The sequence below is a fragment of the Pyrgilauda ruficollis genome, unplaced genomic scaffold, assembly GCF_017590135.1.
Source record: "Pyrgilauda ruficollis isolate IOZ18807 unplaced genomic scaffold, ASM1759013v1 scaffold3, whole genome shotgun sequence".
Taxonomy (NCBI): domain Eukaryota; kingdom Metazoa; phylum Chordata; class Aves; order Passeriformes; family Passeridae; genus Pyrgilauda; species Pyrgilauda ruficollis.
The window spans coordinates 9,089,784-9,110,314 of record NW_024524377.1 but is presented as its reverse complement, the minus strand read 5'-3'; the positions used below and the strand labels follow the sequence as shown (position 1 = coordinate 9,110,314).

The 20,531-nt window shown below is 41.8% G+C and overlaps 1 protein-coding gene across 3 annotated transcripts in view; it reads right to left on the bottom strand.

Annotated features, from left to right (window-relative positions):
* Positions 1–930: 930 nt before the first annotated feature.
* The window catches only part of HSPBAP1 (HSPB1 associated protein 1), a 38,137-nt gene continuing 18,536 nt past the window's right edge, over positions 931–20,531 (bottom strand). For all 3 annotated transcript variants that reach the window (XM_041473023.1, XM_041473022.1, XM_041473024.1), the window contains 5 exons: positions 17,199–17,335; positions 13,930–14,101; positions 6,509–6,592; positions 3,466–3,576; positions 931–3,256 (listed from right to left, as the gene is read on the bottom strand). In XM_041473023.1, coding sequence (XP_041328957.1) covers positions 2,702–3,256; positions 3,466–3,576; positions 6,509–6,592; positions 13,930–14,101; positions 17,199–17,335 — 1,059 coding nt within the window. In that variant the 3' untranslated portion in view covers positions 931–2,701. The remainder of the gene's footprint in view (positions 3,257–3,465; positions 3,577–6,508; positions 6,593–13,929; positions 14,102–17,198; positions 17,336–20,531) is intronic.

The window sequence follows — 20,531 nt, the reverse complement described above, 5'->3', positions numbered from 1 at the left end:
GCTGAATTTGTGGTCATTTCTCTCTCTGCCCCTGTGTGCAGAGTGTATGACTGAGATTTTATATTGCACCTCTGAGACACAAAGTCCTTCTGCTGCTTTTGCCTTGCATCCTAAACAGCCTCACTCGCTCTTCTCCCTGTCCCCTTGGCTTAATGGCTTCTGGCCACAGCCTGGCCCTTAAATCATGGGCTGCACCTGGACAGGCATAAACTGTGACTGTCCCCAGACAGAGAGGGTGTGATTGGAGTGGTGAGGGATGTGACTGAACACAGCTCAGCCTTGGGAGAATGCTGCTCCTACACTGAGTTCGAGATGGGTCCTCTGGCACAGGCATGGAAGGCAATCAGGGCAAGTCCTACAGAGACCCCTGACACGTTCAGTGAGCCTTTCCAAGGACAGTCGTTTGGGATACAGAGGGATGAAATGTTCAGTGCAGATTTCATGCGGTATGTTAAGATGATCTTTGTGTTGGGAGGGAAGCTTAAGCTAAGCAAGTTCACACTGTGGGGACTGGAAGATGATGCTGCTATCCTCCTCCACTTTACTGCCTGTGCTTTTCCTCCCCCATCTCTATCTGTTCTAGACATAAAAGCTTTTTATTGCAAGACTATTTTTGCTCAGTGAATTAAAATGAGGCATTTGTAACCCTTCCTTCCCAGTGCAACTGCTCCCAGCAGCAATGCTCTCTAGCTGGTCCCAGCCCCTCTGGTCAGCATGGAAAAGGCAAGCCCAGCAGTAGGACATGAGCAGGGTCTTGCTAAACCCAGCTCTGCTGAGATGTGCCTGTGCCTCAAAATGGGTCTGCCCTGTTCCACAGACAGCTCCCTATGAGCCTGGTGAATCAGTAAAGGCAGCAGAGGTGACCAAGATGTTTCCTCAGTGATTCCTGACCGAATCCCTTTGTCACAGCAGTGCCATCACACAAACAGGAACTGTATCAACAGGATTGTTTATTAAATTCTGGTCTGGTTGCAAGGGTGCAACCCCACTGACACCCTTTGGTGTAGAAACATGAAACAAGAACAGTGGATTTTCTCACAATTGCTGAGGTGTTATCAGGGTCTGAGCCAAATTACCAGGGCAGAGCAGGACACTGGAAACAGCCCTTTTGTGGGTGAGAGATGAAGCTCGTGTGGCCTCTGCTGCTAACTCACAGCCACTCTTCAAAGCCAGGGTCTCCAGCAAACTACATACACAGCTGTTTCCATCAGGGTAAGGTTTCTGTGCTTGTTAAACGTGAACCTTTGCGCCTTTTCAACTTAATCCTCTTCCAAGTGTATTAGGTTTTTGGGGAGATTTTTGAAATGGCAAAGTTTCCTGAATTTCTGATCTCCTGGTGCATATCTAAAGCCCTTACCATAATTCATCAGGGCCCTGCCAACATGCAATCTGAAGAAAAGCAGAGAGAAAGCACCTCTGCAATCAGGATTTTTCAACTATAAATTAGTGGAAGGTGATCATTGTGGAAACAGCACTAGCTTCATGTATTTAGCAGGGAACACACAGCAAGCAAAGGAAATACCAGCTGGAGGGCTGGTGGTGCAAGGTTAGGGCTATGGGAACAGGCTGATGATAGAAACTGGTTTCTTGGTCTCTAGCAGACACAAGCAAGGAGACATTTTAAAAGTAAAGGTTTCACAGGAGCAGAAGCTGTCTCTTGAAACTGCAGTTAGGGAAAATGCCTCTGTTGCCACCACAAACAGAAATCAGAGGAGGTGAGAGCATCCTGGAAGGTGCCAGCAGCTTTCTTCCCAGGTTTTGTTCAAGTCTCCAGGTATAGCTACAGAGTTAACAAACCTTCTTGCCTATATTTCACGTTCCCTAACTTTTCAATCAAAGAACAACCCAACCTTCAAAAACAAATCCAAGGATTACTATCCTTTGAAGAAAGTATGACCTTGTACAGCAACCATTTACAACCAAAAAAATAATATTAATACATTTTGATTGTTATAGTAAAGAGAAGGACAGATGTAAAAAGTCATAGCTGTTTTGCTGTTTCTTAGAGATAGGGGACTGTGCACATCTGGCTTTAAATAAATAATAGCAGCAACTTCCCAATGCCTTTATTCTCCCACCTTCAAGAGTTTCTGAACTAGTTAAAGGCTACTTTCTTGCTAAAGGCTTTTGTCTCACTCCAGCCTAGAGCTTTGTGACACAACTGAAGTTATTTAGTGGAAGGGAGGAAGTAAATGCATTAGTAAGTGCATTGTCTCTTGGCTGAGGTTTAGGTTTACCTGAATTTATTATTTCTAATGTAATCAACTGATTGCTTACTGCCCATTTTACTTCAAATGTGGCCAAGGACTGCAGTCTACAGTCAGTCAATCTATCTGCTCCCACCCCTGGGACCATGTCCCAGCACTCCCTCTGCTATCCAGCATCAAGCCATACTTGTTTTCCAGCTCAGAGCTGTAGAACACTGTGAAGATCCCACCTGCACAGCACGGTGGGAGTGTGACTGTGTGTGCTCTCTCATAACATTGAGCAGCTCTCTGACTAAACATACCTTTCTCTTCCCAGCCATCACTAACAAGCTATTCTTCTTTCAGCTCAACTTCAACCTGCACTTAACCATTAACTGTGTCTATCTGTACCTAAAAATTACTTGAAATGGAACATTCAATTATTACAGATCTTAAACACGCAGAACAAGGCTGCTGTTTGATTTCTGTTTCAGCAATGATAAAGCACTCCAGCATCACACTCTCATTCTCTCCAACAGCAGCTGAGCCACTAAACTGATGACACGAGGATTAACCAGACAGTCTAACAAGTCATTGGTAGAAAGGGCTGTTTGTGAGGTGCATGGACTGCAGTCTGAATCCATTTGATGTGCAGCTGTCTCACAGTCATTACTCATTAACAATCTCTTCCTCTTGCACTGTAATTTTCCAAAATGTTCTCCTTCATTTTCACAGAGATCTCCACTGTCACTTTCAACTGCAACTGCACCCATCATGCTGGTTTTGTGAGACTGTGGTAAAACCTGAATAAGATGAGGCCCAAAAGGTATTTTCTGCAGCTCTTCTGCTTTGGGTGTTGGAAAGTCACATTCCTGGGATAGTAATGTGCAGCTCTCTGGTTCACAGCCAGCTTCCCTTCTCTTCCTTTTGCATGACGTATTTGTCCTCTGCTTTGCACCGGTGCTGCTGGAACGTGCCTGTCCTGACACACTTGTCTCCTGACACTTGAGGTATGCAGACACTGCTTTATTCAGGTACTGAAGATTGATTTCATGGGATGTTGCCTCAACCTAAGAAAACACCCAGAATACACTCAGTTAAAAGGAGACATGTTTCAATTCGACCTTGCGTGATTATCTTCCATGAATTACTTTTGCTACATGAAGGGATGGAACGTAAAACTCTTTTCTCAAAGCAGCATAAAGACTCAGGGGGAGCTAAGCAAAATGTCAGTAATTCTTTGTTATTGCTGCCATAATGGGAGCAGTAGAGGGCTCACCTCCGTGGGATTTAGCCAGAGATCTCCATCACTGGGATTTTCTGCTGATTTTATGGCGCATACCAGCATTCGAGTTATGGCCTCTTCTACACGGGCTTCATGATCTGCATCCTGCCTCAAGAGAACAGAAGGTTTTAGGGGATAGAATAGTTCATGGGTCTCTGCAGATAGCTGAAACATCTTAGGGAAAACATAGATGGCCTTAGTTTGAAAGCCACACTCATCCATGTGAAGTCAGTGGAAGGCTTCAGACTCTCTTCCTGTGTAAAGCCCCCAAACAGGTGACAGCACAGGCTGTGGTCTGACTGCTCAGCTGAATAAGGATATGCAAAAAACAGTATGTGTATATAATCTTTTCCCTTATTAGTGTTTTGTTAATTGAATCTGGTGCTTGAAATTATAATGCAATATTAGCATTTAATTAATGTGTGCATTTAAACAGCTCTTTAGGACTAGAAGAGCCATAGAAGTACATAGCACGTTTTTATATCTACGTATTCTGTCTAATTTAAGAAATTAAAACACACAGGATGTTATAGCAAGGCAGCAGCTATCTAAGGGCTACACAAGCACAAAAGTGAATCTTAAGGAAATTTAGGAAATATTTTATCATGTAACAAACAGCTGACAAACTGCTGCACTTTTGAACATCACCAGAAGGAAAAGCACGTTTGCTCTGAAAACTCTCCTGCAAAACTGAAAATTAATTTACAAACTTAGTAACAGGCTCTTTGTTTCAGGCCTTCACTTCATTCATGATCCCTCTTGGACAGCTGGATACTGGCTAGGTTAGGATAGCAGAAAAAAAACTTTATAGGATCTTGGCTTTCTTTCCCATTTGAGTTTCTTGTATGTGGAAGGAATGTTAGACTCTCCGAAAAGGATGGTGGTTTTGTTATCTCAATGACAATTTGCTTCAACTGAGATGCTTTGATATATTCATTTTGGAGGAAAGATGCAACATGGTCAACCCACAGCCCTGATCAGTCCAGGGAACCTGTCAAGCAAACCACATCTGGCTAGTACATCTGGCTAGTACCAGGGCTGAAGGCAGCAATTTGTCCTGGAACCCTAAGCAGAATTTGGGGTAGAAGCAAGGGGAAGTGCTCTTGGTATTTTGTGGGTTTGGATGCTAGGCTTTTTGATGGCCTTGTATAAAAAACCACCAAAATACGGAGCTTGGTATCTACATGTGGAAATTATTTAAGGTGTTGCATTCTTGGTATTCATCCTGGCCTGCTGAATAACAGGGCTGTACTGATTGCATGACAGTATATTAGAAAGCAAGGAATACTTTTGGGTAGCTCACATCCAGCTGAAAACAAATTAAATTTCTACTCTAAACTCTTGCCAATATAATTAATGGTTTCACTGGGACTGTAATTGTTGGTGTGATTCACATCTGTCAATATGAAAGCAGCTGGTAACAGCTGCGAGCAAGAACTGCTTGGTTTGGTAATGCAAATGTTCTCAGAATTTTCTTTTAGAATCCATGTCAGAATTTATTTTATAGATGGAGGGCCCAACACCTCACAAACAATGCTGGATCATCAGCTGCAGGGGTGATTTCTGTAAGGAGCTTTCACCTGCGCTGCAATAGCCACATTTGCTATACATGGCAGATACTGATATCTGGGGAGGGTGTGTGTCATTTATTAGCAAGATCCAGCAAACACTCCTCTGCTTATGATACCACACAACCACTGACTCCTGCTGGCACCAAACAGGATCTTGGTGGCTTCTGCAAGAGCTTTGTGACAGAAAAGGATGTAGAATTTAGCTCCACATTTTTTTTTCCTTGCAACACGTAAGAACAGCTAGAAATGCCCAGGCCCCACCCCAGCATCTGGGAGCTACCAGCCAAGCTGATCCCACCACAGCCTGCTCCTCCAGAGGGGGACAACTTGTGAGGCCCAGCTTAGGGCACAAGTGTGTGTGGTGACATCAGGGCCTTCCCAAGCCCAGGGCACACAGCCAGTGCCTCTGAATTACCTCAAAGGCTCAAATTCAAGGAAGGCTTAAGTGGCTGCTCTGCAATAAAATTGGTGCTTTCTCTGGCACTGGAAACAGCCTGACTGCATTTAGGGCTGTGTAAGAGCCTGGTCTGGGCTGTGGGCCTGCTGTCCTTGCTAAATACACAGGTTTCATCTCGAGAATTTCTCCATGAAGGAAATACCCAAGTGAGTTCCTCTGCTCTGTTTGGTTTGATGTGGGTATGAGAAATACATTGTCTGGCTTGGAACAGCAGCTGAAAGCATGTGTTCTTTCCCTGCAGATTTCCAGTCTAATATAGGTTTTAGAAGTAGGGGGAAAAAAAGGCAGTGAGTATTTTAGGAAGGCCATTTCACAAGGTTTTTTTTTTTTTATTTTAATATTAACCTAGGATTAATAATAATGTCAATCCGAAAACCTTCTGGAGTACTGAGATGATCTAGTGGAATATGGCCCTGCTCCTTGTAGAGTGATTGGATTAGACAACCCTTAAAGGTCCCTTCCAATCCAAACTATTCTATGATTTTATGATATCCCTGGAACCATCCCATATATACTGGTTAACATGAGCAAGAAAAATCAAAGCCCAGGGAGAAGAAAATTAATTAAATACATGAGGAAATCCAACTTCAGCCAAATCAGAACTATCACAGAGGAATGAAAATTCAAAAATCTTCTCCTCCCTTCCTATTCACATTAATCTGATTTAAATTCTAATTTAGCTTTGCACATAAGCTTGTCCTTGAGGTGAAGTTCCTGGTTTTTTGTTCTCTATTCAGCACAAAGCTGGCTGGCCTTTAAGAAACTAGGCATGAAAATTTAGCTTGTGTTTAATTGTTTACCTGATTGAAGTAAACTTGAAAGGGGATTTCTGCTGAACTGGGGCTTCAGATGTGGAACCTTGAATTGTTCTTCCTGAAAAAATGTATCCATAAGGGCTTTTCCCTCCCCAGCCTCTGAACACAACACACCCAATAGGACTGAACCTGGCAGGAAAGGGACAGAAATCCCTTGGAAGTGCTACACCCCCAAGACATTAAAAGGAAAATACCAGTTCAATCCAAGAGTTAATGCTGACAGTGACAGGATCAATGGATTCCACATAGTGCCACCAGTGCCTTGGAACGAGCAGGACCTGGAATTGGAGACATTGCATTAGGGTACAGGCAGAAGCCTGAAGAAAGACAGAGTTTTTTAATTCAGGTGATGTGGGATGTAGAGACAGAACTGAGGCAAGGACACAGGTGAGAGGTGATAATTATTTCTCTCTTTTAAAGAGCCTTTTCTCAAGACTTAAATGCCCACTGTATTATGTAAGAAATGGACATGATCCAGAACTACCTTTCATCCAAACTTCTTCCCATATAGTCCCAAGCAGGACTATAACCTTTAATTGCTGTGGGTAAGCAAAGTCCAGCAGTACAGAGGGGGTGCAGCTGGTGCAGCAGAACATCAGGACTTCAGAGAGAGTCTCAGCCAAGCAGGAATTCTTTTGTAGACTCTCCAACTGAGCAGACTTCCCAGTTCCTGTAGGACTGCCAGCTGGCTTTCCCAAAAAGCAGGCATGCCTATGCTCATCTAGGTGACTAGGTGACAAAATGCAGCTTTAATTCTGGTAAATAATCACCAGTATTAAATTTGTCACTTTTAGTAGACAGGCTTTTAAAAGAAAATGTCATGATTTCTGGGGCAATCTAGTTTAGATCAGAGCTTTACGACAATATCAGGATGATAGCTGTGACATAAAATTGATTCCAACCCATGGTTTTTATGGTACAAGACACTGATGTTGTTTTGATGATAGAGGACAAGCTTTGCAGATTACTGAACATTAGAGTAACATGGAGCTATCAAGAAAAGCATGAAAGATACTTTTTGACAAGTTATAAAAATGGTCAGAGAGAGATAAAAATATATACTTCACAATGGGTAAAGCAAAGCAATGATCTGTATCTGAATTGCAGACAGTTCTTTCTCTTGGTAGACACAAATTTCTTAGAATGTTCTGCTACCCAGATAGCCCTGTGCTTCATTATATCAAAACACAGCTAATGAGAAGATGTCTGTGGAGGAAACAATGGCACCAGTCCTGCAAACACAGGACACTTGGAACACTCTCATTTTTTGGGCCAGATGACAAATGTTCTCCACAGGCTTAAATTTAAGTCAAACAAAAAGAAGCACTGGCTCTCCAAAGGTCAAAAACATTTGGAAATTATTCTCTAATCCGGTACAGCATACAGAACAGAAGAGGAAGTCAGTCAGTGGAGGGTCATTATTTTAAAAATATCACTACTTAGTCCTGACATATAAGTGTATGAAACCCCATAGAATGCAGCCAAAACATGTTTCAGAGTTTTGTTTTTATCAAGGAAACATCCACTTTAAATGAACAGTGCAGTTGCATTAGCAGCAATTGGTTTATGCTAAGGGTTTTTTAGTTTCACTGACTGCAAAATCATGCAAACCCCCCCTCCCCAAGTGCTCATCTGCTCTACAGGGGATCTTACACTGAACTCTGCTAAAGTCTCTGGGTGCCCTCCAAGTGGCCAGGTGTAATGTGAGCCCTGGCAAACCTTGTGTTACAGCAGAAGAAAGCAGAGCTCCTGTAAGCGGCCGTTTGCACCAAGGGGATCCCTCCTGTGAGCCCTGTGCAGGAGCAGCGAGCTGCAGCATGCTGGAGGAGGGCATGCAGACACTGGGGAGGGACTGTGTGGCAAGGGAACACGACTAAGGAAAATGCATAAATGTTTCAGTAAGAGATGCTGCCTGGAAAACCAAGAAGGAAATCAGGCATGGAACATGCTGGCTCCACATGACTGCAAAAGGGAGACAGATTTGCTTTGGAGAGAGCAGGTACAGCCAGAAGGAAAATACAATCCCCACAACTTGTCCTGTGTTTTCAAGCCAAGAGGAGGAACTTGGTCCTTTAGAGACTAATCAGATTTCCCTTGCCAGCAGGTTAAGGGTAATAACTGCAAAGTTGTGTCTCTCTGCAGCTGGCACTGTTTGCTGATGCAGTTTATAGAAGAGCTACAGAGCTGTGACTCAAATAGGCAAAAGAGGCTCCATAAAGACACTTGCTCTCCCTCTTTTATTGTTGAACAAGCTTATGCTTGTTAAAATTAGGATTTATAGCAACAAGAAAATTGAAGTTATCAAAAAGCAAAAGGACTAAAACTTTATTAAAGATGAAGAAATGAAAAAAGGTAATTAAATCAAAAAAATACAGCTGGCAAAGAGACCAGAACTAACAAGACCAAAAAAAAAAAAAAGCCCCAGAACCCAAACAACCCAGAAAAGAAAGGTAGGATTCTTCTACATTTACAAACTAGTATTCTTCTAGGTGTTCAAATTAGAAGCAAACAGACACACAACAAAATGAAAACAAACAAAAAAACCACCACCGCTGCCTCTAACGATCAATTTCACAATTAAAAAAAGCAGACTTTCATATGTTTATGACTATGGGACACAGATTTAGCTACATTCCTGTAGGAGACGTGAAAGTAAGCCACAGTGAAACAACACACACAACTGCAGCAAACATTTTACAGGGAAAACGTAAAGTGCAATAGCAAGACAGAACTACTCCAAGCTGAGAGATAATCTTGTGCTAGCCCGCTTTCCACAGAACTTATCTAACTTTATTCGTGCTGGGAAGATACTGATCTAAACTGTAACCAATCAGATAATTTCAATATTTAGGCTAGTGACAGCCAAATATAGCAAATGAAGTTAAAGTAGGACAGAAGTCCCAGAAAAGATAAAATGAGATGCTGTAATGGGAGGAAAGAAACCAAAGGAACAGTTGGGAGAGCAAGTGGAGCAATGCTGAAGACTTGTACAGCACAGAGAACAGAGCAGGTTTGAATTCTCAGTGGACATGATTAACTTGATACAGTGCAAAGGTAGGGCAAAGGTGGAATTGCTTCAAAAAGAGAGCACATCCTGAAGTGAAATATTATGCCAAGAAATTTCTGCTCATTAGAAAAAGATATTTAGGTAAACGCACACAAAAAGGAAGCCAGTGTTATGGGAAGATAAAGACACTGAGCCACAGGGGGACCCAAGGAAATCCCAGAAGTGTTCACAACCATGGCAATGAAACGTAAAATGAAGTAGGTGCAGGCATAGCCAGTTCCAGAACACCACCTGAGGACTCTGTGAGCCCTGCTGCCCCAGCCTATGCCTCATCCCAGCTGGAGCCTGGCTGTTCCTGGTGCTTGGAAGGTGCTTCTCATCCTGCCTCCTCCTCCCTCCTGGTGTCTTCCTGTCCACTGAAATGGAGCTCCAAGGGCAGCTGGTGTCAGAAACACAGGCACAGCCATGGGGAAAGGCACACTGAAGAGGAGGGAGTGGGGCTGCATCAGGCCATGCCCACAGTGACCCAGGTGAGAGAACAAGGGAAGCTCAGGGAAGAGGTGGAGAAGCAGAGTCAGGAAATTGCAGCTTTGACCCTTTGTTTTTGTGGCATTCATGGGGTTCTCCATAGGTGTTGCAGGTTGAGCAGTGTTTTTAGCACCAATTCTAGCTTAAATTCAGCTCCTGGACTCTTCTGCTTCTTCTGTGATGGAAATCATAGTTCTGGTGTCCTGAGGTTGGGTTGGGCTGTCTGCCTTCCCTATGGAGTGACTTGGGGCCAGCGCTGCAGTCTCCCACGTGAAAACTCTTTATTCCTTCCCCAGAATTACCAGCCATCTACTATGCATAATGGTGTGGCCAACTCTGAATTCTCTTTTAGTAAAATCACTTAAATTCTTTTCCAAAAAAAAAGTAGGTTTTTTTACTGTAACCCCATTTAAGAAGTCTTTTGTATACTTTGAGCTGGAACATTATACTACCTTTGAATTACTGCATTTCTTGACTTACTAAAACACTTTTCTTTGGTATCAATTATATTTTTCTTGGCTATCCAGACTGTGTGTTCTATTGCTCCCCACTTTAAGCCCAGTCTGATGTTCTCACACCCTTTCTTTAAAGGCAGCACACAGGGAAATCCCTCCCTGACTTCATGAAGATTTCTTCTTGCTCAGGGTTAGGTTAAAAGTCAGAGGTTTGCCTGTGCTGTTGGGAGCTCTGCTGCTGAGCAGGATCCCAGGGTGTGTTAGATTCTGCAGCAGAAGCGCAGAAAGAGAAAATCCTGCATTTAAACACAGGAACTGAGTGACAACTGTATTTGTGGCCACATAAATGTGTTTCTTTTAGACTTTGAGAAAGCAGGTAAGCAGAAGCAGGGGAGGGAGTTTCTGAGCAGCAGACCATGGTGAGAACCAGCAAGCAGTAATGTTCATATTTTTCTAAAATAGTTTTTTTTTCCCATCCAGTGACAATTTTTTTCAAGGCCAGAGGGAGGGGATCCTTCTCAGACCCAATGTGCCTCTTGGATTAGCTCAGTCAGGCCTTTCCTTGCACTTCTGCACTGCAGCTCCTCTGGCCCCAGGCTGCCCTGGGGCACAGGGCAGGCAAGCACTGCCTCCAACAGCACCTGCCTGGGCTGGCAAGAGGGGGAATGGGATTGCTCACAGGGGTCCAGAGTGGCAGCTGCTTGCTCTCCATACCTTCAGATGAACTCTGATCACTTTATAGCCTCCCTACCATTGTCTAGTTATGTGGATATGGATTAACAGGGAGATGGATTAAGAGCAATTACATTAGAGAGCAGGAAGGAAGCCAAAAGTCAGTGAGAAGTGGGGCAGAGGAAAGAATGATCAATGATTTTATCCTTGTACAGCATCTCAGTTTTTGTAGCCTTTTCAGGTGATATTCATCTTTCCTATTTTTAATCATCAAAAAAGTTAAGCATCTATGTGCACAGGCTCCTTCTACAGCCTGTGCTGAAGGACAAGGTGGGATGAATGCTCCTGCAGGACTGTAATTGTGTAAGACAGGAAGGATGAACCACCTTGTTGAGGTGCCAGGTGCCACTGATGGCAGATAGCACACCTGTCCTGAACAGGATTTAGGCTGAGGGTGACAGATCTCTAACTCTCTTAACACTTGTCCCAGAGCATGGGTAGAAGATACAAGAACAGATGTGTTTTGTCCCATTTCTGGTCTTTTAGGGAGTATTTGTATATTTGAGAGAAGGTGTTACTAGAAATGCTGCTCCATACTTAATCCTCAGCTTTGCAACCATCAAATAGGTGCCCAGGTCCAAACATTTATAAGGACCCCCTACATTTGTGTGACACAACTTGAGCTTGTAACTTTCACTTGATACAGTGGATATAGTACTGCTTCAAGCCCTTCCACTACTCAGCTGCCTCTTCAAGCAAGCTTGACATCTCAATGTTTTCATAATTTGTTTCAGAACAGATCACTAATGTATAACCAGAAGTTATTTCTGTTGAAATGCAGCTGACAGCCAGTGGTCAGGTACAGGATGAAACCTTATAAAACCTTAAGTCTCAATCAGCTACCAAAATTCATAATAGAGGTTCACCTCTGTACAGTGGAAGGGCACAAAGGATCTAACTGAAGTACATTCTGTGCACTGACACAATGTTGCATGAAGGAATTCTGCTTTCAGGCAGAGAGGGTGTAAAAAATGGCTGGTAGCAAACATCGACCAGAAGGTGGCATTAGACACATTAAGTTTTTGATATTCAAAGCTGCACTCACTCTACATGCAGCTGCTCTCCTGAATACCTAAGAACACCTTTGTCTTCGTTTTTTCAGCCTTTTATTGTTACAATAATCCAAAATGTTCTGCATACCCTCTGGGAATGTGTGGAGATGCTACATTTTATCACAAAATAAAGATGCCTACAAATTCTTCAGTAATTGGGCTAATTCTATGTGAAAACCACTGTTAAGCACATATCAAGACATTATTTAGGAATTCTCTCCCTTGTTAATAAAGGAGTTCTTCTAGATCATTCTTTTCCTCTCCATCAAATGGCAGCAGCTCCCAGCCACCTGCCCCAAAAGCTCCTGGATGAGATGCTGGCAAGCACCACACAGAAGGCACTGATAAAATGGACAAAGACAATACTTCACTGCTCCATCATTGCTTCTACATTACTTTCCCCCCCAAGAAATCCAAACAGTATCTTGTTCATGGCAATGCAGACAAATTGTATTACTGAGCTGGCTCAAGATCTTTATTCCTGCAAGATTAATTTGTAATTGCTTTAAGCCTAATTAAAATTAAGATCATATTAAAGGTTCACTAGTCTGCTTGATCATTGCAAAGGAGATTATAAATTCAAATAGTATTGGGGATCAGGGATAACTCGGTGCTGAATAGATGTGGCATTTTTATCAATAGCAAAACTTTGTTCTTTGTGCTTTAAATTACTGACTGCTGCAACCTTAGAAAGTGCTGAATGTGAAACTAACTATTTGCTTTAGGAGTATGAGTATGAGCTAATGTAGTGCAAACAGTAAAGGCTGATCATAGATTCCACATTTGCATCTGTACCAACTGTAGAGCATACACTTCCAGTTGATGGGTATCATCCTTTTACCCATCAGGATGGGTACCATCCTGCCCTACTCTGCCTCCTCAAAATTAACTTAATTAGCAAAAATCCACTCTTTAAATTGTTGAAGGCAGCTGGGTTTGCCAGTTAGGGACAGGGGAATTCCCGTACAAGTTGTTGAGCTGGCAGGTCAAAAGAGGTGACAATATCTGGTAGGAGAATAGTGAAAGGGCTCCAGAAGCAGCAACTCCACTGTCTGAGCAATGACCATTGCAAAATTCCTTTGGAAGGGCCTGACAGTTTGAGATGCACAGCAGTGCCTTACCAGGACATGCATGGCTGAACAAATGAATAAGGGTAATTCAGACTCCAAATACAGACCTTGTTGATTAAATAAAGAAGGACACTATTTACAGCAGGAGACTGGGAATCAAGAGTCCTGAGCCCTACTCTCACACTGCTGCTGCCTGCCTGTGTGACTGTCAGCCAGGCACTTACAGCTGAACCTTCTCAGTAAAGCAGGATTAAAAACATCCTCACAGCCCTGTAAAGCACCAGGAAACCTGTGAATGGTGTGCACTCTAAATGCAAATATCATCATTAAAGTATTTAGTAAAGCAACAGGTGAAGGCTATTCGCTACTAAAATATGAGTTCCTTTGCTAGCTCTATATACTCATTAACCAAATGCATTTTATGCAATATAGTGCTGTCAGAGTAGACAGGTCAGAGTTCAACAAGGTTCTGAAGCAGACAAATTTGAGGTGAGGCAGGTGGTTGTATGGAATCAAGCAGCTGAGTGAACTCTGATCTATGAATCAGGCAGCTGACTGATAGCTCTCCAGATGTTTGCAGTTTTTGTACAAAAAAGTCTAGGCAAATAACTGTCAGTGAAGAAAGTTTCTGTACTGAGAGAAATCTATGAAGTCTGAATGTGGAGTGAACGAAGAGCAAAGTTCCACAGTCAATTTGTTAAGATTTCCCAGCCCTTAATTAGCCAGTTAAATAGAATATTAGGTAACGTAAAGCTCATATATAAGTGGTACCTGTCCTGGACTGAGTGTAACAACATGGGCTGTTGAGTTCCTAAACTCAGGAAAGCGTTTCAGATCAGGGTTGGCAATGTTGACTTTGCTGAATATACTGGATTCCTCATAAGGGATCCTGGTAGGATAAAGGAAACTGGTGTCACCAGGTGGGAAGAGGTGCCATCTCTTCCTGAAAATAGAAAGAAGATAGAAATGTATTCAGTGCATATCACTTGCAGCATAGAACTAAAGGCAGTAGCAAGGTTTTCAATAAAACATAAATCTGCCTCGCTGTGTGAATCTCCTACGCAGTGAGAACACAGCCAGTGCTTACAGGCTGTCTCCTGAAAGTGTTTTTAAAATATTCCACTTTTAATTTTTTAACTGAGAAGATTTACAGCTTCTCACCAATCATTTTTAAAGGCAGATAAAATTTAAAAAACCTCTCCTGTCTGGTTTCTTCTTCCTCCTTTTTACATGCAGCATTTACAGATGCTCAGAGCATTAAAAATTGCTCTATAAACTAGAGGAAATAGTTTTGTTACAGACAATGTATTTTTGCTCACTGAATGAAAAGCTTTCAAAATCTGTATTTGTTTTGAAAGGAGGGCATCGTGTGTTTAGGATGGCTACAGTAAAAGGGTGTAGACATTATCTTCTGTTTCCTTACATGGCTGTTAGTTGTGAACCCCCCATTCTTAGTAAAAATCACCTTGATGTTCCCATGCCAAAGACAGCATGAATAAAAAACAGATACATCCATAGACAAAAGTATCCTTAAACAGCTGTATTTTTTTGTGTTATCAGTACCACATGATGAAAATGTGGCTGGTTGTGCATTTAAGAACTTACTGGTGTGACTAAATGCCAGGTGGAGCAGGACAGGGTTGTTCTGCTCATGAGGGCACTCATGTGCCAGGTTGCTCTCTACATGCCCAAAGAAGCACATGAATGCACCACAGTGCAAAGGCCAAGCAGAGCTGAGACCACACTTTGTCCTCAGGAGCTAATGTCTCTATTTCACTTACACAGACCAGATCAAAGAGAAAAAAAGAATATGCCAGAACTGGTGGTGCCAATTTGATGGGCATTATAAATTAAATAGCAGGTACATATGGTATTTAGAAATACTTTTATATGGCAGTACTTTAGGTGATATAAATAACCAGAAGGAATACACAAAGATAATTTATTACATTTAAGAGGTGCCAGACAAACAGTGCAACATGACCAATGCACTAGGCAATGGAAAAGTAAAGGCAGCAGTTTACAGCATAGCTGGAGAGCTTGTGTAGCTCTTCTCTTTGTTTTGGACTCTAGGAAGGGCTTTTCTTTGTTTGCTTTCCCTTGGCACTCACTTCTTGAATTCTGTCTACTGCTTCTGGTTGTCACCTCTAAGTCATAGATCTGAAAATGGGAACAAAGCAACCAAATGGCACAAAACCAAAAGGGACAGGAACAGAAGAGATAGGAATAGCAGGACAGTCAGAACTACAGAGACCGGCACAGATGCAAGTGCCATAGGCTGCTGATATTTCTTGGTAATTACCAAAGCAACTGCTGGATGGAAGTATAAAACCACTTCTCCTGAAACTCAAGCCTTATTGCAACTTTATTTTGCCCTCCAAGCTAGATCCTCTGAGGGGGCAGAGAATGACTAGGTTAGGAGGCTCAGGGTTAATCCTGCAGGCTCTTGGCAAAGCAGTATCATAAAGCAAAAAATTAAGAAGCCTAAGGGATGCAAGGAGGAAATTCAAGATAGCAACAAAGGGCTAAGGAGCTGTCCCTGGCTTTCCTGCAAAGGCAAATCTATTTAAATTTAGCATAAGCTTATATTCTGTTACAAAGCCTTGTTTGTGAGTCTCAAAAGGGAATCTTTCTGCTCTGAAGAAGCACAGGATTCACAAGGTTGTGGAAGTTTGCAATCTGTTTACAGGCTTTGCTCTGAAGAGGAAAACAACTTTGTCTTTTCAAGCTGTGCAAGGGCTTTGGATTTCTTTCCCTGAGAGGAACAAGGATTTTGGTCTACTTGAGGGGGAGGAAGTGCCTTGGGAAGGTGGACAGAATTGCTGTGTGATGCTGGAATTCTGGCTCAAGTTTAGCATCTGAAGGTACAGATCAAAGAGGCTTGGCATGTATTGTGTCTGCTACATCACTGTACTTATTTAGTACACCCAGTATTTAAGTGGATCCTTAGAAGATTATGGCATTTAAGTCTCATAGTTTTCATTGAGATTTCTGGCTCCTGAATACACTAAAGTGTCTGGACTTCAATGCACAATGCTTACTGATGTGATCTGAAGTCTACAGGATTGGCTGCAGCACTTTAGAGGCTTCTAGAGTGTCTCTGCTGCACATCCACCCAAGGACCTCAAGGCTGTTTACAAACACGAATGAAAACCCTACACAGAGTTACCCTTCTTCAGGGTAAAATGATGACAAATTCATTTACCTCAGGCCTTAAAGCCACTCAGCATGTGGCACTGCCCAGCTAAAAGGCAACACACCTGACTTCCAATCCTGCACCTTAATCACAACACCACCACAATCTTACTGTTCTGTAAAATGGCAGAGTAATTAATCCCATTGAAAAACCCCTAGCAGACTTCTCCTTCCACTCTATACTATAAAGCATAGAAAGTGTGTGCAACTTGTTCTGTTACTCTAGCACTACTCTAGCAGTAATAGATAACAACCCAAAAACCAGAAAAACCCCACCAACCCTGAGGCCAATATGCAAGGAAAGGAGAAAAAAAAAAAAGAATGGGAAAGAAAAAAAAGAAGACAGCATGCAAACAGGCAGAAAGATACAGCAACAGCCACATGCTCCCAAATGAGTTTGGAGCCTCAAATGTCCCTTTCAACTTTGCTCACAGCTGGCTGCTCCCATCCTGATGGTCCCCTTTTAAATTAAATCTAGCAGGCTATTAGAGGCTCTTGCACAGACAATATTGTAAAAGTCTAAAGTAGTTTATTTCTATTTTGTTTTGGGGCTTTTTATTTTTAACTCTTTTATCTCCTCATTCCAAATTCCTGAATTCATGACCACTAGAAAGATTAAAGTGTTTATAATTGGACCATATGACACACAGACTAGAAATTGTGTAAACTCCAGAATGCCCTGAAGTTCTGCCATTTCCTGTAGAACACTTAGGGTGCTCTTCAGTCATTGAGAACTCAGAAAACTGAAATCTGAAATAATCAGGACCTAGAATTAATACTAAAAGAGTCCAAAACTAACTTGATGCACAGTATAACTCTCTGCTGTATTTATGTGCACTTGTTACCTTCCTTGTACTTGCAGCACTAAGTTGCAGCCATAGGAGTCCAAATGGCAGGGGGTGTTTGCTCCTTCAGAACCAATCCACAGTGTGCTCTCTTTTCCACTTCTTCCAGGAAAACCAAAGTCAGACCACCTTACATCCTACAGCAACAAAAAGGTTTATTTATGTAAGCTGTTGAACTGAGTGACATCCTATCCTTAGTTCTGAGAGTCTCCTGTCTTCTTCCACTGCTCATCACTTTTATCCACTGCAGCTGTTTTTCCCTGGTTGGGTTCTGGAGCATGCACAGTCTGTTCCACTTCCTCCAAAATTCTCATCCCCACCTTTCATATCACTCAAGTTACTCCTTTGCTCTACAGAAGGGCTGCCCAAATTTGCATGGCCACATGGGGCTTCTTTTCCTTTTCAAACACTCTTTTTTATCTTTCTCCACCCTTAACCATCCACCCAAGGTCAGGATTGCTTTTAGAAAAATTCTTATATATGGCATTTAAAAAGATAATGAAAGGAAAGAAGGAAAGAAAAATCCCTATTCCCTTTTCAAACAATTGATAATCTACGTGGAATTTTTGCTCTCTCCTTGCTCCTATTTCAGCTTTCTCCACATAGTCTGGGAACACAGACTTTACCCATCTGTGACCCAATGTTATGCCAGATTAAGTTGCTTATTATTTTATGGACGCATTTGCAACTGCAGAAGCAGTGAACTTAACTTGATGACAGGAGAAAGGGCAGAACAGGTGTACACATATTATGCACACAGTGCTGGATCTTTCCAGTCCATTGATCCTACCACAAGCAATCTCTTGGGCCTGACAGCTGGAAAGAGGCACAGTGAGGAATTTTTCAGACAATCCAAGGGTTTTGCAGAATGGTTCTGTGTAGCTTGGATAAAGATTTCCCGTGTATCTACAGCTCTCCCTGCCACCTGCAGGGCCTGATCATTTGTTTATTGGAAAGCACTTGAGGAATACTGGCCAGAGATACTGGCACCTTTTGGCTGGAGCCCCAGGCTGAGCCTTAGGAAACAGATTAAATTTCTGGCTTCCTGATGGTCTTGGGCAAATCGCTTCATCTCTGAGTTTTATTTTTCCCATCTTGAAAAGGAAGATAATTGTATTTGTTCCATTTCAGTAAAGCACTTTGGGGGTCATTCACATCACCTAACTTTAGGAACCTAATTTAATCTTGGCTCCTGCTCTAGTCAAAGCACTCTCAATCAAGCCTTGGAAAAGCCTCTCTCTTTCTGCTGTCTATAAAGAGAAAATAGGAGTCTAGGAGTCCTAATTTAAGTATGTAAGCTTGCTGCTTGCAGACAGGTGGATGACTATCCTTTTTTAAGATCTATGGATGACAAAAACTACAGCTAGACATTATAAGGATGACTTCACCACGACTCTGCATCAGGAGACCCTCAAAGTGAGCGATAGCCTTCCCAAAAATTAGGTGTTGCTAAAGATTCTGAATTTCAGAGTTATTGATTTTAAAGATATCATGTGAAAAAAATGCAGAAGTGTAATATAAACATTTGTCAAAGACAGCAAAAGATCAAAAAGAAAAAGTTGCTTCTATAGATTTTAGCAGGCATAAAATTTGAAATTCAATACAACTATTTCAGTGAAAAAGTTAAGCGTAGCACCATTTCTACACTTTAATCTCACACCTAAATAGTTTTTATATTTTGTTACAATTTAAGTGAAAAGAAAGCACACATAATCAATATTAGATTTAAAAGAACTCTTTGAAAATGCTCCTGCTGTAGTAAATAGTTGAAGCGATTATGGGTAAAATAGTTTTTAACCAATGAACTGAAAAGGAACTGGTAGTATTACTGAAATCTTGTCACACTGGGTTCCTTTTCTACAATAAAAAGCCACAGTAAGAAGAAATGCACTAAAAGGTGTTCCAACCATAACAGATGGCACATTACTTGTGATATATATTTATTTCATTTGCTGCTTATAATGAAGTTAATCTGTACCCGTATGTCACTTTAAAAGGTCTCATTTCTATTTAAACTTCATGCATGTATCTTGCTCCTGATTTATATCTCAAATTCTGTAATGAAATATCAACTGAACAAAAAATGTAAGATGCTAGATATTGCTCATAGATTAGAATAATGGAATCATTACCTTAGCCCACACAACTGTAAATGATAAACAGTGCAATCTAAATTTCAAACAACTTCTAAATGGCCCTATTAATCACTATAAATAACAGTGCAGTTGGCCTTCTTTTCCCCTTCAAATAACCTCACGTAAATCTAAATAAAATCTAGAAGGAAAAAATGGAGTTATCATCAAATTCACACAAGAATGGAAGAGAATTTCTATAAAGAACTCCTTTGGCTGGTATAAATTGTGTAGCAATGTTTCAAAAACCATGTGAGTGTGGAACTGATGGATGCATTTCTCTCCCATGCCTGTGAAAATGGCAGATAACACACACCATATTTGCTTGCATAACACCACCGATTCTTTCCTTCCCATATTCTGCTTTTCAAAAAAAAATCCATGGCATAACCATTATGTGTGTCTATTCTAAAACTGCAGTACAATCTGTTGTGTTGTTAGGTCAGGTGATCAGATTGTGGCATGGCACCTGCACAGAAATGCAACTCCTGGAGCCTCAGCTTTGTTCTTGAATGGGGGCAAGGGAAAGAAAAAGGTAGAAAATGGTTGTGTCCTTCAGGTGTGAAGGAAGCAATGGGATATTCAGGACTTCTGAGCTGCTGTTGGCTTCTGCTGGAAGAAACATGGAAATGCTGTCTGTGGAGGCAGAAAAAGAGAAGACCAAGACAGGACCACAGAGAAAGTTATGCAAAGATCTGGGGAAGCCTGAAACATCCCTGGAGCTCCCAGTTTAGTGCAGACAATACAAACCAGCCCAAGGTTATGTGATCCTGGTTATGTTTCAGTGTGCTCAGGAAGGGAAGGGGGAAAGAAAGGTAAGGCGATCTCTGTGCCCAATCCTTACCTTCCGACCCAACGGAAAGTCTTAAAAGTCTGGAAGTCTGAAAAAAAGACTGATCACTGAAAACCACCAATTTTACAAAAGAATAAAATACATATGAGGAGCATGAGAAATGCTTTCTGAGGAAATAATTAATTTGACGGGGCTTATCAGTTCATACTCATTGTCACCCCAGTGATGCAGTGATTTTACAGGGAATTATGATTCCATTTTCACCTTTCAAAGTATAGAAACGAATAAGGTTTTACTTACTCTTTCTTTACATCTTTTGAAGTATACCTTTTGTATAGCTATCCTTAATTTTGCCCTTTTACAATTTGCAAGGAGAAGTAGCAGGAATGTAGATGAAGCAAGACATTG